General features: G+C 45.2%; 1 protein-coding gene across 5 annotated transcripts in view; it reads right to left on the minus strand.

The window, feature by feature from the left end:
• The window catches only part of ncam1b (neural cell adhesion molecule 1b), a 64,747-nt gene that overhangs the window by 17,442 nt on the left and 22,164 nt on the right, over positions 1 to 25,141 (minus strand). For 3 of the 5 annotated variants that reach the window (XM_076036358.1, XM_076036363.1, XM_076036361.1), the window contains exons 2-13: positions 22,369 to 22,443; positions 21,437 to 21,646; positions 20,145 to 20,288; positions 18,682 to 18,819; positions 18,187 to 18,304; positions 17,175 to 17,335; positions 14,410 to 14,552; positions 11,801 to 11,824; positions 5,869 to 5,898; positions 1,648 to 1,798; positions 1,326 to 1,513; positions 914 to 1,010 (exon numbers count right to left, since the gene is read on the minus strand). In XM_076036358.1, coding sequence (XP_075892473.1) covers positions 914 to 1,010; positions 1,326 to 1,513; positions 1,648 to 1,798; positions 5,869 to 5,898; positions 11,801 to 11,824; positions 14,410 to 14,552; positions 17,175 to 17,335; positions 18,187 to 18,304; positions 18,682 to 18,819; positions 20,145 to 20,288; positions 21,437 to 21,646; positions 22,369 to 22,443 — 1,479 coding nt within the window. The remainder of the gene's footprint in view (positions 1 to 913; positions 1,011 to 1,325; positions 1,514 to 1,647; positions 1,799 to 5,868; positions 5,899 to 11,800; positions 11,825 to 14,409; positions 14,553 to 17,174; positions 17,336 to 18,186; positions 18,305 to 18,681; positions 18,820 to 20,144; positions 20,289 to 21,436; positions 21,647 to 22,368; positions 22,444 to 25,141) is intronic. The other 2 variants (XM_076036359.1, XM_076036360.1) reach the window with 2 other exon arrangements.

Here is a 25,141-nt window from a genome sequence, read left to right on the forward strand (position 1 = left end):
GGATGACGCCGTCCTAAATTTAATTTGGGCAAATATCTGACCTCTACTGTAGGCATGGAATTAAAAATTAACTCCTTGATACTCCGATCAGCCGAGTGCAATCCTACAAAACGAGCATTTGTTGTTTTGCACCCCGACCCAACACACACACACACTCTCTCTCTCTTTCTCTCTCTCTCTCTCTCACTCTTTCTCGCTCTCTCTCTCTCCATTTCAGAGTAAATTACAATGTTCAATCTGTGTAAATCACTATATTAGTGGGACAATAATGGCTCTTTGGGCTCCCCCACACTCTTATATTAGCACAGATCTTTATTGAACCACTTTGATCTTTGAAATGAAAAGGCACACTGTGACGCCGCCACCGGGGTGAAAAAAAAGTGGTGTTTTCAATTCATTTACTTCCGTTTGTGGCTTTAAAAGGGTTTTATCTCCCCGCTCTGCTATCCAGCTGTCTAATTTACTACTGAATATGCAGATGATTAAATCTTGTAGAGTATAATGTTTTAATTCATTGTATACACTTGAAACCAGTACCTGAGACACTGACACAGTGATATTACACTGGTCAATCCCATAGTCTTATCTATCTATCTATCTATCTATCTATCTATCTATCTATCTATATATAGATGGATTTTATACTATACTGTTTTGTTGTTGCAGCAGTGGAAATTTCTTCACTTTTATTAACGGCTGACTATGTTTTAGTACTAAAAACGAATGTCCCCCAGCATTTACGGCAGGCCTCATAGTGGCCCGTCTAAAAATAATCCCCTTCCCTGAATCACTTCTCCCCTCTCCCTCCTTTGATTATGCGATTAGATCTAAACACACACACACACACACACACACACACACACACACACACAAACGGCTTGGAAGCAACAAAGCAGCGTGAGTCACGACTGACCGGCCTGAATCAGGAGGAACTCCTTGGACTCCGTGCCCATCTCATTCGAAGCGGTGCAGTTATAGCTCCCATAGTCATTCTCAGACTCTGGGGTAATCTGGGGTGAGGGAGAGAAGAGAAAGCAAATAGATGAAGGCCGGCGCCTGCAAAGCAGATGGACAATCTAATGTGTCAAACACGGCGGAAGGTGACCCCTGTGTGTGCCCATTAGAGTAGCCTATTTTTGTTTGTAGCTGCGCGAGCGTTCCTGCTGCTGAATTATTCATCGGATTTTATTTCCCACAATGGGGCCGATAGGAAACCCCCCTCGCTTCAAGTCTGGAAACTTGATGGCATGTGGTGTCGGGAGGGCTTGTGTACACGCCGGTGTGTATCTGTTGGGTCGGTCGCGGTGGTGCGGCATGTGAAGTACCTGCATGTAGCTGACGGACGGAGACCTGAAGACCTTAATGTTGGAGGTGTTGGAGTTGGGGAGGGTCTGGCCGTCCCTCAGCCACACCACGGACACGTCGGTGGGATGGGCCTTGACCTCGCAGGTGATGTTGACGGCGTTCCCCTCCCAGGTGTACGTCGCGATCTGGCCGTAGATCTTTGGCGAATCTGGTGGAAAGATTCAAAACGTTGCAGACGCTCAATCTCCAAAATGGAAGCAGATTCACAAGTCTTCCGGAAATGCCAGGGGGAGGGGAAAGGTGGACGAATCCATTTGGCAGCGGCGCCGCATTAATACTCACAGCGCACTTCCAAATACGCGGTCCTCTGGTCCTCTCCGATGCTGCTGCGCGCTGCGCAAACGTACTGGCCGGCGTCTGAAAACTTGGCATACTTCATGGTGAGCGAGGACACCCGGGCGTCACTCCTCACCACTATTCTCTCATCCAGACTCTAAATGAGAACAGAGATAGCGTTTTGGTGGTGGGTGGAAACAAAAAAATTGTTCACGTGACTGATTTTTCTTTCATCTTAACCTTTTTTTTATTTTATTTTTTTTAAGCTATTTGCTCACAAAAAAGATGTGTGACCTTAAAGTCTGCCATTACTTAAGACGGGGCGATGCGTCATTGAATTAAAGTGTGGAACAGTCTGTGATGCAGCGGCACTATGAGAGCACCGCTGACAGTGCAGGGGACTTAATCAATTATTGATGTCAGAAGGCACCGAAAAACCATCAGCGGCTTCTCACATGGAGGCTTAGCAATTGTTGAAATACGCCGATGCGTGACATCAGCGCATTACCTTAACTGCCTGTCACACTAGCATTTTATTATTTTTTTTTATTTTTCCTGTCTATTGGAAGGCACTTTGGACTCGGTGTCTCTTTCCGTGACTGTACATATTTATTAGCCAAACAGGATTTGGAAGTAAATCATATTCGCGGTCGTGCGTCCCGGCGTCGAAGAGTTTGCCAAACGCCTGTCAAAAAAAAACGTGCATGCCCCAGTTTCAGACCCAAGGGCACATGCCAAGTCGCATAATGTTTGAAGGCAGAGAAATAACAACAGACAGCTGGCTAATGAGATGTGTAAATGACCTTCCTTCTTTACAGATACTTGGTTTCATTAGCTCAATATTCACCGGTACAACATCCGACTCTTAAGTGGCCATCTGACCTTCAGGATCAACAGCTCCTTGTGTTTGTCGCGAGTGGTTGCACTTGTGCTGCGGCGACACTTGACGCCGGCTACCGTTTCAGTCTCGCCGCACAATTGGCTTTCATGAAGAAAACCCTTTTTATTGAGGAAAACAAAAAAAAACAAAACAAAACATGGCACTATCCGTTGAAGGGAAATCTCAGGGGTGAATTCCCCACCGCTGAGTTGATTTAAATTTTGTGGACATGCGTACTCTCAGAGGAAGGTTTGGTGTTTATTTTTTCCCTAAATGAATCCTTTATGCCTCTCAGGTGCTGCAGAATGGAGTATCGAACTCCCTTCCTATTGGTGCTCTGGTGGCTTTGATCCAAGCTGCAGGCGCAACAATGAGCGCGGATGGTTTTACACATATTGAATTAGGGGCCAGGCTGGGCGGCCAGTGTAAGAGAAACCCCGGTTGGTTTGTGTTCTCATTGAATAGACAAAGCATGTCTGGGGCATTCATTATGCATAACGGGTAGCAGGACCAGGGAGGCACTTGCGTAACACACCAGCCTTTCATTCTCAAGCCTGTGGTGCTGCCTCTGACTCCTGCATCTGTGCAGCGTGCCACGCAACGGCACAGCCACGGTAGCCAGCGTGGCCCCCATCTTGAGCAGCAAAACCTCCCCACCGCCGCCACCACCGTCATTTTTCTTCCTCTCCTCTTCTCTGTTTGATAAAAGGGAAATGCATCAGGGGCTAAAGCACCCAAATCGCACCATAAAGCCCATAATTAGAATTCATTAAATGAAAATGATATGCTCACTGCGATCTGATCTCTTCAGTTCATTGTTTATGATGATGCGTTTTCTCCACAAAAACGCAATCCATCACTTTGGTCGTCTGCTAGAAAAACAGGCGATAATTATTTTGGAGGGGGGAAATGCCTGCAGGAAAAGACCTGACGCAGATCAAATGTGCATCACTCTGTGTAAATGTGCCATAAAACTAAAGAGAGATTTCAGACAGATGCTCCTACAGTAAATCTGACCAAACTGACAGCGGAGCTCGGCGGCTTTATGGCTTATTTGGCTCTCCCAGAGCGTAAAACTAAGAATACACCAAATTTCAGCTGGTGCGGTATACAGATGTGCCTCCGCCCGCACGTACCTTCCCTTCCACCATTTTTCAAGCACTTGGCTGCCGGTGCGTCTGCAACCGCCATGATCAGCATGCTCAAAGTCATCCTGCCATCTTATAATCCAGAGACACTGGTCGATTCACGCTGATCGATTCAGATGCACGTCCTTCATTCTGTTTGTCTAAACCGACAGAGCAACGACCTCGAGCTACTAATGAACTCGAAACACAAGCAGAATGTGTTTGTATATACTAATCTTGTCTAACAATTTGGAAGATCAGAGCAGACTAGAAAATATGAAAAAAAAAAACAAAAAACTTTTGGGCACCAAAACATGGCGTTTGTTCTTTTTTCAGAGGCTTTTACTTTGTAAACTCCTCCCTGCATTGCGTCGCACAAGGGAGCATGCTAATCCGTCAGATTGTTTCAATAATCAGTTATTATGCAAGTCACGTAAATCAATTTGAATTAGTCCAAGCGGATAGCTCTTCTTCTGTGGTATTAATCCTGTAGCATCGCCACAACAACAAATAGCTCGGGCTAGGACTACCTGGCGGGTTGTTTGCTAAGTTCCGAAGTCGGCCGCTTGTGTGCGGATACGCAGACAGGACTTCGCCACAGTCACATGTAACACCCACTTCAAATGAGGGATCTTCTTCCTGCCACGTGTGCACGTCGCATGTAACATCTTTTCCCACAAAACTTTAGCTCGCCCCCCCTGTTAGCCCCCGACGGAGCGACAGCAGACGTTTGGATCCGCCGCACATTCTCGAAAACCATCGCCAATGTGGCGGCCGCCTGCGTTTCCTGCCCTCAACAGCAGGAAATGCAGCTCACGTCTGCTGCCAGGGATCCTGGTGTCGGCCGAGGCTGCCGAGAACTGAGCTCGGCCCTGCCGTCTGTCTGCTATCATTAGGCATCTCGTCTACAGAGCGACCTCCCTCCTCCCAAGGTACAGTGTTGGCTCCGAGATCTCACAATAAAGCGCAAGAGAAAAAAAAAACACACCAGAAATCACTGTCCTGCATTCATATATATAAACTTAATCATGAAATTCTAGTTTTGCACATTTTTTTTCTTCCACATTGGGTGACCTGTAATATGCTCCAGAATAAATCTGTATTCGTCTTCATTCCCTTTGGGCTGTACCCTCCAGGGGTGGCCGCAGCCAATCATCCTCCCCCGCGTCACTCTGTCCTCTGCACTGTCTTCTCTCACACCAACTAACTCTACGTCCCCTTTCACCACATCCATAAAACTCCTCGTCGCTCTTCCTCTTGGCCTTCCGCCTGCCAGTTCCAACCTCAGCATCCATCTACTGATATATTCACCACATGCATCTGTGTCTGTATTCTGCATTCCTTCCAAAAGACAGGAGGTGTCAAAAATGAAAATAACCTCATTGTGCAGTATGCAGATGATTTTGGATGTTCTTTGGGTGAAAACAGCTCAACACAACTCCTGTACGAGCGGCGTTCTCTAATGGGGAACACGCAGTTCTAATATTTAAGATGGTAAAGCAACATTTGCCGCGAATGTCTTACATACGTGAAACATTTTCGAGTGTGCAGGAAGTTATGGAAAGTCGTGCGCAGGTGGCTCGGTTTTTTCTTTTTCTGCCCATTTCCAATTTCCATCAGACACAGCCCATGGCTCTGGCAGGGAGCGTCGAGCGGCTGCGCTAAGGAATATTTCATTTCTCTCTTTCGTACCTATTCATGCATCTTAGGTCCAATAAATAAGAAGCCTCGGTACCAGCGTGACAGAAATACATGTTTAAGTTGCAGTCGAGAATTGGCAGTGGGATGCTGCGCGTGGGAGTCGCGCTTCACCCCGACGTAATCAGCTTTTTTGTGCGAAAGCAGGGTGACAAACTGCGCGGGACTGAGTCGAGCATAAAATCCATACACTATCTATAAAAAGGAGGAAAAAATGTAGCGTTCGCGCCAGGGAGGGCCCGCGCTGACTTGTTCTGGCGGCCCAGATTAAAGGTCAGGCGGAGAAAACAGGCCCAAGTAGGTCACCGCATGCATGTCCTTATGGAAAACTGGACAAGGAGGAACAAAGACGGACACTTTGGCGAGTCCCGCCTCCAAAACTTTCTCAGGGTGTTTAGTCCCCGGGACCCTCGCTTGAGAGATCTGCAAAATCTGATCTGCATCCATCCAGGATTGCATTAGGCTTCCCTGACATAAAAGATGGATGGGTTTGTTGGGGGAAAAGTCATGCATTTAGAATACCTTGTGCTGCTCGGGCCGAGTCCATGATGCCTGTAGAGGACAGAGACACAACAACAAACAAAAGGCAGAGCAATTCTTAGAGGGTAATTCTTATTCAGGCAAATACTGGGCTGTTGCATGCAGGCATCAAGTGTCTGTCTGTCGGTCGCTCTGACTCATTATATAAATCCTGAGTGCCTGAGCTATACGGCCTGTGTTTTTCTGAAAGTCTACACTATATTTGGACATATTTTCTGGAATTTTCACCCGGAAAGGCTGCAGTCTTACAAAACAAGGTTTCTTTTAGAGATTTTTTATTTTTTTTTTGGACCTCACACTGGAGAAACCCTGTTTTCAGTGTGGAGCAAAAGTGACTCTATCTGCGTCATGATAGCGCTAATGCTTACCGATAAGGATGCTACTGGTTTATTGGAAAGAGGACACTCCATTACTGTGCAACCACAGAGATAAGGTGGTAAAAGCGACAGTAATTATGACCTCGCTATCTGTTTTGCACAGTGTAGATATAAGACCGCCTTTAACCCGGAATTCACTGCCTCTGCTTGGTCCCTCACAGGGAAACAACAATACGCAAGCCATCGACAACTAGCAAGCTTTTGCCTTCATGCTAAAGAATACTTTTGGGGTTAAAAGAATAAGTTGAAGTTTGGAAATGAACAAAAATAAGTGAAGTTAATCTACAGGTGGTTCAATCCTGGGTGCAACTTTAATTACACCAATTAACCCTTCAGTTGTATTTAAATGCCACTAAATAAACAATAATCATAATTTCTATGTTGTCTTTCTAGCTTTTTAATCTTCTCCCTAGTTATAGTTTCAAACAAATTCTATTATCTTTGGTTTCATTGTCACTGTAATGTAGAAAGAGACAGTATTAATTTATTTATGTGTGTGCTAGTTTCACATATATTTTTTGTATTTTATAGATCCACTTCCAACTGGACTGTCGTGTTATTGTTATTCTTCCCAGCCTTAATCTCTTGAACGAACTCCATGTGTTTGGCAGTTCATTTCCGATCTCCTAATGTCACGTTCGGTTTGACCTCAGTTGCTGACGCTGCACATTTGTGTGGAAGGCATCAAAAAGTGTTGGAAGAAGAACATTAAATCAGCGTCAGCCTAGTTAAAAAACCTCGTATTAAAAAATAAAAAAATAAAATAAATGATTCACCGTGACCGCTGACATCAAATCCGTGCACAGCAAACACTTTGTAGCAGACGACAAATTACATCACAGTGACAGTGGCAGGCCCAAGTTGACAAGGCACAAAGCTTCTTAAAAAGGCATGCTTAATGGGTTTCATGATGCAGAGAGGAGAGTGTTTAGCATAGCAATGGGATGTGATGGCCGGCGAAGAGAGGAGCACACGGCAAGCGAAAAAATAATAAAACGGCTATTTCATCGGGTGGGACAACAATGAAATGTCAGGTTAATAAAAGCGATCGGCTGGATTAATTCTGTGACACGACACTTAATCAAACCATCAGTGGGTTCACACCCCAAAAGTCTCTTTAGTCGATTCCGACCCGACTAAGGTACTGTGTTCGAGCTTGTGCGCCTCTCAGCAAAAACGAACACAAATTTGTTGTTTAATACAGCAGAAAAAAAAAAAAAAGCCAAAAAATTAGGAACGGCAGGAGCGCGATGCAACAGGACACAACTGTAGAGCAGCGAGGCCAGTGGACCAGTCGGAACACGTAACCCAATAGCCTGGAACGCCACAGCTTCATCGCCCAGCACTGGCGGGGGCTGCTTTGTTTTTAGCGGGCGTCACGATCGCGTGTGCGTGACGGCTTGTTTGTGTTGAAAACAAAAACAAGGAGGCAGATGTGCGCGATGCAGATGCCAAAAACGCTCCCCTGAGCCAAAAAGACGCAGCGCAACAATGCGACGGCGCTCCTCTCGGGACGTATCGTTTTTCCAGCCCATTGTTATTCCCTCCCACGGAGGATCGTTAGCGCTTTACGTGCTGACACGGATCAGAGGCGAGGCTGAGCACGTGCGGAAAACCTCGTTCGGTCGCCTCGTTCCGCCGGCTGCCACTCGGGCCGCAGTCGCCAGAGTCGCGCGTCAGCCGACGGCTCCGCTAAGCACATCATAGGAAACTGGCGCGTTGGCAACGGGACCCTTATGTCACTATTGAGTTTGCGGGCGTGCCGCGGGGAATGAGTAGCCTTTTGTGGTGGGGGAAACAATGCTCCTCTCAGCACGCAGGGGCTAAAGACGGCTCTTTCTGTGTCGGTTGACCCACTCAAGCTGCTGCCACACAACATTAATTGCGCATTTTCTTCAGGCATCGCAGCAACGTTAACAAATAACAATAATAATAATAATAGTAATAATAGTAATAATGATAATCATTTCTTTCCCAGAGTCTTTAAGTTTTCTGATTGGATGTTACAAAGAGTGCGACTCTGCGGACTGCAAACTATAAATAAAAAAACAACAACAAGGCTTTCTCTTTTAGTCAAAATAGCTAATTACATATTAGTAATGCTTAGAGCGAAACATACATTTTTAATTGAATAGGCAAAAAGATTTATAATGGAGAAAACATGAGGGGGTTAAGTTAGAAAACAGTTGCACAGCAACAGAACAGTGCGTTCAATGGGCTCAATAATCGAATTTCACACATATTTTGAACTTCCAAGAAAAAAAAGAGCCTAATTTGTCACCTTAAAACCAATGCATATTGAAATGGAAGGGTGTTGTTTCCCCTCACAGTATGACATGGCAACTGTACAGCGATGGTAAAAGAAAAAAAAAAAAAACACTGCTACAAAACAAATTCTATTTACTGCCCTGGAGACAGTATATGTCGCATTCGCCACAAAAGCTGCACCTGGTGCAGCAGTTTCTCATGGCTCTTAGCTTGAGCTACCTGCTGGCTCTTCCTGCCAAGCCGTCTGTCTGTTCATCATACTTTCAAATTTCCAGTGTTTTTTTCTTACCTTCCTGAAAGCCATGACCCCTAAAGGCCTCCTTCTGATCCTTATGTCTTGTGTTTTTTTGGTTGCTTCTTTGAATTAATCTGATTTTGGAAGAACTTATCCAGGAAGGAAAGGCAAAAGCTGTCTGAAATATGTGCCAGGGAAAGAGATTATTTATGACTTGAATAACTGCTTTTAGTATCTGCTTGTTTGGGAGACTCAAACTATACTTGAAATATGAAAGATGTAGAAAAAAACAAGAACGTCACATTCATCCCCAAAACATTCATTTTTGCTTTTATAACTCAATCAATAGTAGTGATTTTTCAGGACTAAAAGGGGGAAAGGTAAGATATTTGATCCGTCTGTCAGAGAGAAGCTAATTTATGTACATCTTCTCATCTTAAAACCACAGCAATATTTCCAAGTTCGCAGGATCAAGTGGTTTAATTTAAGCAGCAGAGGCGCCCACTTTGTATCCATTAGTATATTTAGCGGCAAAGACTGATATTTTGAGGTGAAGCCACTGGTGGTTTGTGGAACTCTAGTTTCCTGACCTGAATCCGCTGAGGTGAAGCTTCACACACAGCTGGTGGGAAAATATCACAGCTGAATGTTGGAGCCCTGCACTTTTGTTGTTTGCTTATTAATTAACCACATGAACCTGGTTTGTGAGTGTTCTGTAAACCTGCCCATTTGACTCTGTGGAACCCTAACCGTAAGAGCCTCTCAATGACGCTTTTAATCTCTTGGCCAGATTAATTTTTTTCACACCTGGAAGATGTTTTTGTGTTGACCCTCTTTATTTGGTCCACATCTTAGATTCAAGTCTGAACTGATTTAATTTGGCTGATGTCAAAGGTCATTCGAACCAAAACATATTATTATGACTCCAGTCAGATGAAAAAGATGAATAAATTGTGTCTAACAGGTCAAAGGCGACAGCCTAGTGTTAAACATGCTTCAATACAATTTATTATCTTTATAGATGAATGTGGTTTTCGAAGGACATGGAAAGAAGAATGCTTTGAATTCGAGAGATAATTGAGTCTGAGCGTTGAATGGAAGACAAAAACAAAAACCTTCTTATGGAGATGATGTGCCGGGAGCAGAAATAATGAAGTCGGAATAGCGGATGCTCAGTAATAGTTGACAGAAACAAAGTAAATGACCAACCGGAAAGCCAAAGAAATAAACTTCGAAATATGCTGCTAAGTCAATTTAACAAAACAACAAGAAAAGCCACAGTGCCGAACTCTGGCGACTCCTCTACCACCACCACATCCAAACTCGCATCGAGACGCATGAAAAAAAAAAACAGCCTCCTGAGGATCTGAGGAGCAAAATTAACAAGGCGCTGTCTTTTACAACGAGTCGCGCCAACCCCAAACGAATGTTGTTTCCTTTTGTCACACCCACTCTGGATGAAATGCAGCTGCCGTGATGATTGCAGAAGAGAGTGACAGATGGACGTGAAATGGACTAACAGAAGACGACAATTAAACAATTAGCAGCCCCCGATTCCCCCTCCTCCCCCCACCGCCCGACGTGTTCAACAATGCCCAAATGAATCTCAATCTTCCGCGCGCCAACGACTTTAGGGCGCGATTGTAAAATCGTCGTGCCTCACCACGACTGTGCGGTGGTGGTGGTGGGGGGGCCGGGCTGCTAATCATTTCTACGATGGAGAGAAGATGCGCCACAGGTGGCCATGCATAGCTGAGGAACGTAGGCGCAAAGAACGCTGCCACCACGGCAAACAGGGAGAGGGAGGATTTATCTGCTCGCAGATCAGGCACTGCCAGTTGTCGGTCCGATAAACACTTTCCTGACGGCCCACCAGCTGAGCCCGTCCTCGCACCTACAGTGCGACTTGACTCAGGAGGGGGAATAAATCGTTCGTACCGAAGGACGGTGCGAAAAGTCTGCACTCTCTTGACTCGACTCCGACTGCGGCTCGAACCCTCCACCGAGTCGATCCTCTACTCCCGATCGATCGACGCACCTCGACATCTGTCACCGGGTGAGTCCAGGCGCAAAGAGGGAGCGGCGACGACATCCAGCGTTAAAGAAGCAGTGAAAGGAAGTCATTGCTTCCTTAGCGCCGGTCGTCTCCGCACTCCCAGCGCTGCTGGAGAGGTGCAAACTCTCGCCATATGCGGCAGAGTTTCTCGCTACTATGGCGGTGGTGGTGGTGGTGGCAAGTTGTCATATGGTGGAAGCGTGTCTTGCGCCGCGCGTGATGCTCCGCTCAAATCTGGGGCGTATCAGGGAAAAAAAAAAACTAAATAAAAAGAAAAATCAAGAAAAACCCGGCACTGTGAGTTGTGACAGGCAGCTCCGAGACTGTAAAAAAAGACTCATCCAGAGACTTCAGCTTTCAGAGTTGGAAAAATTAAACTTTCAGACGTCGGCTGTCTGCCCCGGTGATCGGAATCCTGACAAACCCCCCCTCCCCCCTCCCCCCCAAACGCCCTCCCACCTCCAATTACTTTGATTCTTCCCTGTCGTCTACAGAGGACGCGGGGTAGTTTTGACAGAGGCGCAGACTTTGAAGCGGAGCATGTTTACGCCCGAGTTCTGAAGTGACACCGACGCACGGGGTTAGACAGTGTGTGACAGCACTATGGAGATGACAAGACGGACCGAGCTGGTGATCAGGCAACCTCATGCTGCGATGGAATGATAAGGCGACACAGAAATGGCATTTTCCCATTTTATTGGGTTATTAACCTTTTTCTTTTCTTTTCTTTTTTTTTTAAATCTGGTCTTGTGAGATAAGGTGGGCGCACAAGATCAGTTAGGTTTTGCAGGCTACATTTGGGAAGCATGCAGCAGCCAAATCAATTTCATAAGATGGTTGGGGATCATTCTTTGGGGTTTTTCTCTCGAGGAACAGCAGGGGAAATATTCAATAAAAGGGGGATTATTTGACTCTCTGTGGAGGCGTACTTTGGCATCACTAGTCCAGTACATTTCTGTGCCACGCGGATTTTCATACCTGATAGATCCTGTTTAGATGTGCCTGTAGGGGGGGAAAAAAATTGTAGCGCATGTAATGGACTGGCTCAAGAATTCCTCCGTGAACAACAGCATCTCTCTCGAGGCTTTTTCCCCCTCATTACCTCTCAAGACACCGTGACCTTGAAGAAGCGGGCCAATGGGGCGACAGAAGTGCATTGAAGAAAAAAAAAAAAAACCCCGCTGCGTATTCGTTGTCTCTGATGGTTTGGATGCAAATGCTTGTAATATGCTCTCACCAAATGTATTAAGGATGTAATGAAGCAAAAGCCAAGAGGTGTGTTCCAAATCGCATACCGCACTGCGCTGTCAATGTTTTCAGCGGCGGAAAAAACGCGTTAGCGCTGAGGCGTCAGTGAAATTGCTGTGTATTATCCAAATGTTTGTGTGGAACGAAAATAAATTGTCGTGATTATAATCTGGTGCCTTTGAAACAGTAGTAGAAGAAAAACAGGGGGCAACAAAAAAAAGCTCTAAACACTTCCTGTAAGTGCAAGTTGACTGAGCACGACTTTGGACAACACAGCCCACGTCTGAGATTTGTGCGTCGCGCGCTGGCCCTCCTTTACAAAGCACGCACGCACGCAGCAAAAATAATGGGGGTATTCTCAATCCCACGCAGTGAGCAGCGTTTTACCAGTTCGTGCCGGTTTTTGAAACTCGCACCAGGTCTGACCTCGTGTGAAATAGCTGGTGGAAATATTGCGGCAGTCTTCGGGGATTTAAAGACAGTTAGCTTCGTGATTCAATGTCAGCCATTAAGAATTCATAGTAGCACAGATGCACACCTAACTCTCAATCTGGCATCTAAAATGTACTCAACTTTGCAGTTTCCCCTCTCTCACTCTCTGGCTCTGTTGCGTTGGTTTTGTTTTGTTTTTTTCCCCATGTGTTACATTTAATGAATGAGTGTTTTCTTGATTAATTGAGTCTAAACATTGGCAAAGACCAGATCCAGTTTTTATACTTGCCCCAAATGGGCACATTTGTGCCACGGCTGCAGATACTACAGATCTAAACAGAAAAGTGTTATTGTTTTCAAAGAGAGAAAAAAAGTTCCTTTTTAAATAAATTACAATAATATTAGTCCCTGCGCTGTCCTTTCCACCAGCATTGAGCCGGAACTGACCGGGCCAGTGTGTTGCTTTTCAAGGCTCGCATCACTAATGAGGACGCTGCATCTTGTAACAGGTCCGACCCATGTGTTGCACACAGATGTCAATAATTGGAGTTACATTACAGCCTGGGGCTATAATAGTTATCTGCAATATACATCCAGTGTAGTCAAGACTATAGAAGATGCGTGTTGCTGACGTATACATTTAACACTAATCAGATGGATATCGGTGGTTCCCACCAACTCTATTGACTGCAGTAGTGATTTCCTTCCAGATGTGCCGCTTCCAACTTCCAAATGTTTTTTCTTCTTCTTGTTATGGCATTTTTCTTATCTCTGAGAAGTTTTAGTCCCCGCTACACTAAGCACCTGCATATTGTAAAGTCTAGAGGCCCCCAGGCAAAAAGAATAAATAAAAAAAAATCACCAGGAAATGTGTGTGTGTTACAACTGCTTTCAACAGCTGCGCACTCATTCGTCCGCTGGCGTCTGTTTGATAAACGGGTGCCAGCAACTGGACAGCGCTGCCGCTCACCGCTCCGGAGTGCGCTAGTGCGAGTATGTGATATGGAACACAGCAAAGCTCTTGAGAAAAGTAGTTGAAGAAATATACAGACCATGGTAGCGGAATATGCACAGACAAAATAAAATAAAATATATAAGATAGGAGTAAAAAAAAAAACCTTTTCAATCATCAGCATGAGCAGAGAAATGGCACTGTGATTGAAAACACTTAAACACTTGATAGTTCAAGTGCTTACTCTGGCACTGTACAGAGGGAAAAAAAAAAAAGCAGAAAGGGCTTTTAATGAGACTTTCAATTGCGTACTTATTTTGGGCAACTATAATTGGGTTTCTGATTCAGATTTTCTTGACCTTGGGGAAAACTGGAGTCGGGTCTGAATGTACTCCCCCATTATTGGCTCTCTGGCTGAGTTTCTTGCTAATTACATGAGATCCACTGGGCCGTCTCTGAGGAGCTGCTGATGTCGGCGAAACGTGCAGGGGTGAAATAACTTGTTGAGAGTGTTTAGCCGTTGCAGTGCAGAGGTCGCCTCCACCTGCACCCGCCCAATTTTTGACAGAGCCCATCGCGCTTTGAAACGCTGTCGCCTGGCTTCTGCTGCTTGCAGCTCAGTCTGCCTCACTTCTACACCCTAATGCATTCTTTCAAAAAAAATGCTCTACGTTTGTATACTTGTATCCTTTGACTGGAACTGCTGAAATATTCTTCAGAGTGCAACTTCTGCCAGGCATCTCTGAAGAGGGTTTTCACTGTTGTCGTCCCAGTGTGTTCTTGATACTTCAAAAGGTGAGAATTTCTCTCTCGTGTGCAACTGGGCCAATAACTCCAGCAGGGGGAAGGGGAAAAAAAAAAAGATTCTTGCAGGATTCTTGCATCCAAAACTAGTTAAAAGTTTTTGTTTTTTTTCCTACATCCACGGTTACTCAAACGGTTTCGATTAGGGTACCTGCTCGGCTTCGCTGAAGACACGCCCACCGGAGCTCCAGCTGATGGTGGGAGTGGGATCTCCCGACGCCTCGCAAGTCAGAGTTACCTGCTCCGCCATCTCTGAAGTGGTCTGGTTCATGATGTAGGTGATCTTAGGCTTGACTGGAAAGACACAAATAAAGCCTTTATTGTCTCGGCGTACAAGGACGACGAATTGATCTCACGGCGAAAGGTCAAGTTTGCAGAAGAGCAACCGTGTTGGTCTGACACGAGTTCAAATAGTGGATCGGAGGAAAAGAGACTTATATGGCTGTGTTTATTTATCTGTTAGTATATTTTCTGTCCCCAGAGGTGGAATAACATTGAATTAATAAGCATTTACTTGTATTTGTGTTGTTTAAAAGTTTAACCTTGAATAGAAGCCACGACTCTGATATTATGAGGGTGAAAGTCAGGAGTCACTCGTAATGCTGCACGTTACTCGTCTTTTTTTTTTTTTTTTTGTAATAGTTTACCGTATGCATGATGTACGCTTCCAAAATATACAAGAGAATTCATTTTTAAGCCGTCCTCGGTGTCTGCTGACAACTAACAAAGAAGGAAAAAGAAACGGCTGCCGAGTCAAAACGTGATTTCTGAATAAACAAAAGCCTGCAGATATCCTGTAATTAGAAAGGCAACCTGGGGAGCAGCTCTGTGAGACACGGCGCTGTCAGTCTATTATTGTGGGCCACCTCTGAGTGCTGCATAAGGGTGAATAAAACACAGAAGCGGAGCAGAACCCCGCCTTGAGTAATGCAGTCACGGAAAACCTCCGGAGAAATCCCCCCCGCTCAAAAACTCAATTCTCCCTGAGACTTTGAGGTCGCATGAGCAGAAGAATTGTCTCCTTCAGACTGGTTATGTTCCGTGATGGATATTTCCGCCCGCTCTTTGGTTTTGGTAGAATGTTAAACAGCCGGAGTAAAGGTGTCATATTCTCGAGCAGCGTTGCCGCCGACGCTGCCAGACAAACGTGTCGACTGCCGCGTTCTGACGTCCGAGCGTCACCCACCACGTCTGCGGATGAAATGTGACCAATTGTGAGATGTGATTTGAAGATCCTATATAAGACAATGTGATGGTTACAAAACGGCGCTGACGAAACGTGTCGCAAAGGTTTTATCTTTTTTTTTTTACTGGCTGGATTCCATCCATTTTCTAACAGCGCTTCTCCCGCTCGGGGTTCGCGGGGCTGCTGGATCCCATCCCAGCTGTCTCGGGGGGGTCAAGGCGGGGTTAAAACCTGGACAAGTAGCCGAGTTAATCGCACGGCCACTGATAATGCGTTTTCATTAAGCCTCTTAATGCACATTAGGAGGAATCTTGCATCAGAGATTGTGATCGCGCTAATTTGCAAATGAGTCTTCTTCAAATTAAAGCCAGTGTGCAAATTGTTTTTGGAAACTGAATCATATGTGACCTAGCGACCCTGTGCTATTTGCATCGTCCTGTATTTTTTTTTCCATGACCAGCAGGGCAACAGGGCCGTTAGCGAGACGAATGAGGACGAGGGGACCAAAGTGTTCCTCGACCTCATTCGCGGAAAAAGAAAAATGTAACAGCTACTCAAAACAGTGCTGAAATTCTGCTGTTATTCATTTATTTATTTATTTTTTTAAAAACCTCTGCTTCTTCTGGTAGGCATGTAACACCTACTCTGAAGCAACTGCATTTCACATAGCCTCCTACATTTGCACATAATCCTTTCATGGAAACGCGTCACTCGTGTTTTTTTATTTTTCAAAAGTTTCCTTTAAAGTTGCTCGATAATTTATGTAAATGCGCCAATGGAGAGACAAAGAACCGTTCTTGCTCACGTTCGTGCATATGGACGATCCAAAGCTGCCAAATCACCTCACGTCAGTGTTTCTATAGTGTTGGAAGGAGCCGCAGTCCCTGGAGAGAACCCACACAGACACAGGGAGAACATGCAGTCTCCACGCAGCTCGGGCACCGCGCTGCCCCAAGCAGAACGCTTAATATGACGAAGACGTATTATTTCCTACCTGTGACTAATTTAAAAATATACATAAATAATAATATGCTTCATATGGAAATGCACTCCGACATGTAAAGGAAATCATTTGGTTGCCTTTCCAGAGCTTTTAAAAGAATAGTAGGTGCCACTTCATAGGAAAGTGAATGATGAATTATGTAAAGAGACTGCAGTTTTATCTCAGTGGAAAAAAAGCCCCATCATTATAATGAGGTTATTCTTGGCAGAACAGGTGAGCAATATGTTCCGAAGAGCTGTAGTCACTAATTTCACGGTAATTGTTTAACCACTGAGCACCATGGAACAAGGTCCCGGCCACCTCTATTATTTAGAAAAATAGACTGCAGTAGCAGGCGCAAGGTAAATTTAATTGACAGGGAGATTGCGCGAAATACGCCCTGATTGAAATTCCGGTCAGCCTCGCATGCAAAAATAAAGCCAATAAGCTACTGGGGAAAATGAAGGAAGAAGGAAAAAGATTTCAAAGAGTTCAGCTGCGCTCAGCCCACTTGGTCACTTCTCTAAATCCTTGAGCGTCAGCTTTACATGGAACAGCTACAGCCCACACTGAAATAGCACCTAATGTTGTATCGGTTGAAAAAAAAAAAAAAAAAACAGACACATAACCGCACTGTTATTCCTCCACCTCCTACATACTCTCCTGGCTCAGGCCTACACACATGGAATCATTTCATTGTCGCTCCCTCCCAACCGCGCGGACTCGACACAAAGCCTTTCTTCCTCACCGAAAACGGTCAGGCTGAGCTCCTGTTCGCTCTCCCCGGCCTTGTTCCTGGCGATGCAGGTGTAGTCTCCCTCATCCAGCTTGGTCACCTCCATTATGGTCATTTCGGAGCCGTCGTCGTTGAAGCTGTACTTCTCTCCCGCCTCCAGAACCACTCTACCCCTGATGGAGCAAATGGTTGGGGTTAGGCACCGTAAAACTGTTGCTCCGCTCATAAGACCACAATGTCAACCGCAATTCTTCACATTCTAGTCGAGAAGATCACATTTTCCTGCATCGGACCAACGCTTGAGCTTATTACATATTCATAGTCTATGGGAATTTAAACTTTAAAGACAAAGTGAGGCGGTAAAGGAGTTTATGACTATTCCAAAAAGACATTTTACAAATGGGGGTCAGGAACACAATGCGGCATTACATTGCAGAGGTACTTCCACAAAGCAAAGGAAAAAAAAAAAGTCATCAAACATTTATGGAGACCAGTGGGGGGAAAAATAAAATGGAGCCCAGTGGTTCTCTGGTTGGTCGACAATTTTATGGAAAATAACTAAACCCTGGTAAAACCTGCAGTAAAATTCTGTTCAAACATCTCCGACCCATGGAGGACGGACGTGGATCACATTAAGTAATCCCCCGACTTCTCCTTTAGCGCGGGTTAGCTTATCAGTCCACAATGAAATGTCCCGACGATTATTGGACGGTGCTGCGAAGAAAAATGTTCCTCTCATATTCAGGCTCCCTCAGGATGCACTGTAATAACTTTGGGGGCTCCGTTAACGTTCTCGCCACCCATTATCAGGTTGAAACTTTCAAAATGGCCAAATACCTGCAGAACTTATGACATTTCCATTAACCTCGGCAGGCACGAGTGCCAAGACAGGAGCCGTTTCAAAACGCGGCTCGGCTGAATCATTAATCATTTAGACTGAAACAAAAAAAAAAAAGGGGGGGGGGGCAAATTAGCCGTCACATGACAGCGTGGCAGCCTTTTGGCTTGCTGGCAGAGGCCTTACCTTGTCCAGGTCACCATGGGTTCAGGGTAGCCGTCAACGGCACAAGTCAACATGGCCGGCTGCCCGACATCTGCTGTGGCGTTCACCTCTGTCTGCCACACCCTGATGGTGGGCAGCACTGCAAAAAAAAAAGAAAAAAAAAAAGACAGCAACACATAAATAACCCACTAAATAAAACATGGGGACATGCATGTGGCAGGTTGTAGGAGGATGAAAACAAGAGGCGGGCGCGGTGACAAATTCAGAACACTTGTTTCGGGAACGCTCATTTGCCGGCCTCAGAAGTTGGAGGGAAAAACAGGCTTCATTAGCATGGAATATCTTTGATACACGGTTGCCCCAGGCAACGGTCTCCACACCGATGCTGAGCCCTGCTCGCCTCTGTGGCTCTTCAGCTTATTCAGGCGTCATGGGACACCTGCCACATGCAAGAGGAGGGGGGGGGGGGGGGGGGGGAGTGGGGAAAAAGTGAGAGGCAGAGAGATTCTTTCTCACCGTTCACGATGACCTTTATGACCCGCAGATCAATCTCGCCGCGAGCCATTTGGCGACCCTCACAAGTGTAGGGGCCCTCGTCGGTCTTCTTTATTCCACGGATTTGGAGGTGGTTGTTGCTAAGTACCTTGAACCGAACTGAAGGGGGGGGGGGGGGGACGGAGAATAAATGGAATGCCACGTGAAGGAGTGAGTGGATACTCGCAGTTATCTTTGTCTGCTTTTAATGAGGCCCTTGAACCGAATGCTGCCTATGGAGTTGGCGAGGTTGGATCGGAGCCTTGAGTGGACAGTTTAGGTCGAACTTTCTGCAGTGGGCCGTAACACCACAAAAGCAACAATTATTTTTTCTTACTTGATGCTTTTTTTGCACAAACTTTTACATATTAGGTTTTGACTTTTTGACTTTGCTTGGCTTTTCTAACTTTAAATTCAGCTCTCCTGGTTCATCTACGTTCCTTTTATTGTGCCTGATCATCCAGAATCTCGCCTAAACTCTTCCACCATCAACTAACCCAGTTGTCAATCACCCAGAGGTTCAACACAAAAGTGTGCTACTCTTTACACAGGAGCATAAAGCTCGACAGATAATCAGATAGGAAAGAAAATCATCCTCTCTCAACCATCTCAAGTCATGTTCTACATTAACACAATGCGATTGTTTCTTGTTAAACCCTCCAAATGAAACTCTGAATAGTTCCCGCGGTGTTATTACAAACTTAATTTGAATTGGTCCCTCAAGCTTTTATTTGGTCGGCAGGATTTGCAATGTTTTGGTCTCGGCGGAGCGGCGGCATATTATAGAGACGACTGACAATACAGCAGATAAGATGCAATGTTCATCTAGTCTGTTGGAAATGAGTGAGCGCGCCCGACGTTTCTCTCCCCTGCCTTAGCAGCGCAGGAATATGACCACAGCCTGCGAGGACACCGGCTTCCAGATGAAATGTGCAGTGAGTGAATTTAATCACGGTGTAATTCAAAACACTATTACAGTCCACACATGAGCTTATGTTATTATCCTCCAGGAGACAAATGGCAACAATACCGAGCCCACTGCCAACCCTTTATGACATTATTGCTCAGTGTCGGGGAGGTGAAATTCAGGTTGTGTTTTTAAATTCAGAAGCAAAATATGATCATTTTTCTCGTGGCAAAGGACAAAGCAGCGAGGGTCTCGGCAGTAGCTGAGCTTCTGAACCACTGCGCTTCAGTTTACATTAGCCGTGTTTTTAATTAATAATTTAACCTGTCACTGTGCCTCACGCTTGCAGACAAAGTGGAGACTTTGATTTGAATGTTCAAGAGCCGTCCAGCAAGACATCAAAAACTGTGCAGCGGCGTTGAGGTTTCCGGTTTCTAATAATATATCTGACAGATTGCTATATGAAGTGCTCAATGTAAAGACATTTCAGCAACCTGGGAACAGTGAAACGGAAATAAAGTCTTCAAACGACCCCTACCGTCGGTTTCCATCTGTATTTTCAACCCTCTGTACTTCCAAATGACAGTGGGCGGCGGCGAGCTGATGACATCACAAACGATGATGGCGTTGTCCCCCTCGTTGAACTCTTGCGGAGTCGGCGCGTTTTTGAAGGTGATCTTTTCTGCAAATGGAATGCAAGCGTGTCTTCGGTTAAATGAAATCCCACCGTCAGGGAATCTCCCATCCCAGCGGCCCGCACATGAAGACAGTCAAACAAAGGGACGGATTTGTAATGTACTTTTTTTTTTTCTCTCACTCTCTATTGTTTTAGGACAGCACGATTGTAGTCGCAGTCATCTGGTGTAATAATTCACTGCGTACGAAAGCTAACATAAGCGTATGTACTTGAGGAGGAAACAAGAAGGGAAGGATACTCTGCGGAGCTTGATTCAAAGCAAAGTGCTGACGGCCGCAGATGGACAGACAGACAGACAGACAGACGGAGGAAAGTAATAGCGCAACTGAGGCTCCTTCATCCGAGCGGCAGGGAAATGAGGGAGACTTTCCGCGAGTGGCAGCGCACTGCGTTACCAAACCGCTGCTGTCATCACAGAGGGCGACAATTGATGTTTACTGTCAGTGGCTGTTTCCTTTTTTTCTTGTCCTTTTTTTTTTTTTTTTTTTTACCGGAATATGTATTCTGTGGACAACAGAGTGCGATAAAGCGTGTAACACTTCAGAAGAAATATTTTCCTCCTCAAAACACAATTTTCCAATTTTGCCTCAGCGTCTTGCAAAGGGAGAGGGATCCTAAAAAAAAAAATATAAAAAAAACAGAAATTGCAATCTTGTTTTGCAATTGACACTGCATATCGATTTTTATGTCCTGACTATGTGGGTGAACACTTCTACTAATAGCTTGTGATGAGAAAGTGAAGTGGCAGGGAAATTTGTGTTTGGGAAAAGAAGAAGAAGAAGAAGAAGAAGAAGAAGAAGGAAAAAAAGAAAGTGTTTCATCCCTGATGGACATTTGCTGATGCTTGGCATTCACGGAAAATAAAAGCCATTACTCATAGGAACGGAGCAACAGACAGGATCATTAAGCAGCCCCCTAATGGTGTTCCGACCATTTATTGAACTGATGAAAAATCCATCCTCACTTGAAAAGAATAAGAGTAATGTGTTGCCCTTGAGCAGTCAATGAAATACTATCAGTTCAATAGACAGAATTTTCTCTCTCTCTGCTATGCTCACACCAATCAATAATATGATGAGTAATATGGGGGTGGGGGTGGTGGTGGGGGGTGAAAATAAGGGAAAAACCCTCACGGAAGATCTTCACTTTGACGGTCGACTCCCCCTGCTCGTCCCCGTTGGTGGCGACGCACTTGTACGTCCCTTCGTTCTCGTTCCCGGCATTATACAGTGTGAGGACAGACGATGACTCATCGTTAAGGGTGACTGTGATGTCTGGTCTGTTCAGTTCTATCCTGTCCCCGCTTGGTCCGAACCATTCTATCTTCTTGGCGACGCCTACAACTGAGAGAACAAGCAAGAACAGCGTGTCAGAAACAAGGCGTCTGATATTCAGGCACTCAGCCGCAGGAGCACAGGTCGGTTGTTGTTGGCGTGCATGCCGGGGACTGATGGCTGGGGCTCAACACCGAGCTGTTGTTGTTGTTGTTGTTGTTGTTGTTGTTTAAAAGGCCACATTGTTGGAAATTATTTCATTTCGTAAGTGTCTCCAGCCTGTCAGTGAAATTGAGAGAGTTACGAAAAGTCCATCCTTCACTTTTTTTCTGATCACTGAACTTATTTGTTTTTAGAAAATGTGCACTAAATATAGAGTTGATGGACTTCAGCCCTTAATGATGTCACACTGGGCACCGATACATCTCACTGGTTGGCAACAACAACCCCAACTGGCTTTTTGGTCAACCCTCTGAGAGCTGCCGTCTTGTTTTATTTCCCTTCCAATCATAACAACAGATTTAGCAGGAAGTTCAAACCGAGCATTTTTGCATAAGGCTGTAAACAGAGGGCTAATACTCCTTTTATTATGTTTTTGGGGAATGAATCTTGCGAGGCTGCCACGGTGGAGTCAGGCTGGCAAATAAAGATGTGAAAATGGGACCATAAATAACGTTTCTAGCCAGAATATTTTTTGCACTGCCATCAGCAGGGGTGCATGCTGTAGCCTTTAATTAGAAGCTATAAAATGTTCAAGTCTGCCGAGGAAGCTCTCGAATGTACAAACTTACCTTCGCACACGAAGAATTTGGATTCTCCGAGGCTTATCTCGCCCTGGTTTGGCGTGATCTGTACCTCCAGAGACACTGCAGAAGAGAAACACAGATATTAAAAAAAAAGTCCGATATTTCACTATTCACTATTTCAAATATCCATGACTAGGATGCTCAGCAACAAGAGATCCTGAACATTAGGAGAAAAACACCAGAGCCGGAAACTGATGTCACCATCAGTGTGTGCGTCTCAATGTGCGCTTCAGATGCTTGTCAATAATGAGCAGACATGTCATTTTTCAGTTACTCAGGCAAAGAACTGTGTATCCAAGGTGGCAAACCTTGACTGGTAGCAGGAACGAAGGGTGATTATGATTTCCTTAAATAGGAAGTACTGTGCGTTTTATTTTTGAAACGTTCCCTTCCTGCAACATTTACTTCAGAGGTATTAGTGTCTGCAAAAAAAAAAAAAAATCAGTGTATTTCCCTCTGGATTTAACCAAAGACCGGATGACAAAGACAGATTTATTTTATTTGGCAGCGCAAAGTATTGCCTTAAACACTTCTGTGCCTAATTAGAACAAAGCATCACTTGTTTCCCCGCAGAAGCTCCCAAAGGGCCAGTCAAGGGTTCCTGTGGTTGACTAAGATGCGTGACTAAACGGGCCCAAAACCCTGGCTCTATATTATGCATGAGCAAGGCCATGTGAAAGTGTGCACAGCGGCGTCGGCGTCTGCGCACAAGCGGAAGCGGAGCGATGAAGGACGGGGCAGGAGTGGCCTCGCAGCGTCCAGGAAGGGGGGCGGGCGGGGGTGGGGGGGAGGGACGGAGACGGACCGGGCCGAGCGAGTGAAGTGAAGAGGCAACGTTTTTGACTGACGCGTTCGTTTTCGGCAACATCTGTTTCACCGACTGTCGCAGTTCCGCCTTGTCGCAGATGTCAAGTAAACGTGTGGATTTCTCCGTATCTGCTCTGGGATAATTCTTGTTAATTGAATTGAGGAGCACGGCGAGACGAGGTGCAGCTTAATTAACGGCGCACGCCGAGGTCATTTGACGGCTTTCCTCTTCCAAAATATTCTATCGGTGAGGCTTTTTGATGTTCAAAGTGAGGGATAATGAATGGAGTGGATTTTTGTGCGCGCTGCCGTATTTGTCTAATTTCATGGGAAAGGGATGCGCCTCGATTGGGACTGGCTGGTGCTCATTTTGTCGAGCCTCAAACTAATTTACAGCCGAGGCAAGAAACTGTTTATCAGAGTGGGCTTTCATTTCAGAACTGTTTATCACACTTCACGTCTGAACGCATCCTGCACCAACAGGCGCCGAGGCGGTCGGCGCAAGTCAAAAAAAAAAAAAAATCAACCTGTTCAGTATTTCTGAATTTAAATAACCTGACATGCCAGATGGGATTTTCCTGTAGATTTGGCTATGGATTCTCCGTGTCCATCTGGTTAATACACCACTTATTATGTTGTTTTTTTTTTTTTTAAAAAAAGGACAATATTTTATATCACGTATTTCATCACTCTGTTACTACTGGATGGCGCTATCGCTCAAGGTCTCGTCCTGATGCAAATACGTTGACTGTAGATGCCAGAGTTTAGCTTAGTAAAGCTAATTAGCTTCCTTCGCAAGGAAGACGGTATTTTTTTTTTTATTTAAAAAGCGACTATTTTCTGAATCTTTTTTGCAGCGACACAAATCTGTTGCCCGTCATTGTTGTAGTGAGCAGTTGTTATGAGTAGTCATCTGCGTCTCACGGCCGTCTGCGAGGCGGTGGCGTGCCAGTGACATCATCGTCTCCAAGAAGAAATACAGTTTTTGGCAATTACATGAAGCCAGACATGGTGGTGTTTTCAAACTTTCTCACCCTGGAGCCTGTTTTCACACGTGTGCGCTTTCAGTTTGTGCGATTTCCGTAAAAAAAACAAAACGCCAGCTTTGTGCTCATTCAAAGCAGAAAACTAATTTTCACTGTCATTGTATAAACACACCCCAAGTGTCAGTAGCTCATGCTTGAGTTGAGTCACCTTCACCTTTATTCGCATTTCATGTCTAATATAAGTCTGTAGTTGGCAAAAGTATGGCTTTTGTTGTGTTAGTCGTTCTTCACACTTGCTGCAATGTGTTGTCCCACTAAGCTGCTGTACTTGACAGGGGACTTTAAAAATCTTATTGATGCCTTTAATCTTGTGCTGGCTGTCACCGGTACTAAACAAAAGCACGACTCTGCGCAACCTGTTTTTTTTTTCAAACACTGAAACATGTCACTTCTATCTCTCTCCGCATCCATCCGTGCCCAAGTGCCGCACAATGTGCACCTGCTCATACTTTTCGCTCCGTAAACCTACGACCGTTCGCTCCTCTGCTGCATTAGTCAATGCCATTAGGTTGTGTGACAGTCCTCAGTTTGTCCCCAACACCATCGTGTTAAATCCTAAATCTCTTTCCACCTGTCCAAGCAATCTCTGCCTACAAGCTCAATCTGAGCCAAGGCTGAATGACAATACTCAGTTTGGCAGAGAGAAGTGCTGAGCACTGGGTACAAATAGAGGAGGGGGGGGGGGGATAGGAAAGCTACAAATGCCTTATCATATGTTAGAGTAAAGCTGGCGTAAAGAACAGTAAAATAACTGTCATAAGCCCTCAGTTCAATTTGGCAATTTTTTTTCAACTCAAATCGCCGCAATCAGATGTACTGCAGCGTCGACTGCATTTTTGCCCTTTTTGAGGACAGGATGCAACTATTAGAACTGAGATTTTATCCATTTCTCTGAACTGCGGTTC

This window comes from Nelusetta ayraudi, unplaced genomic scaffold (genome assembly GCF_046127955.1).
Source record: "Nelusetta ayraudi isolate G7.1 ecotype Tasmania unplaced genomic scaffold, CSIRO-AGI_Nayr_v1 ptg000048l, whole genome shotgun sequence".
In the NCBI taxonomy this organism is placed as follows: domain Eukaryota; kingdom Metazoa; phylum Chordata; class Actinopteri; order Tetraodontiformes; family Monacanthidae; genus Nelusetta; species Nelusetta ayraudi.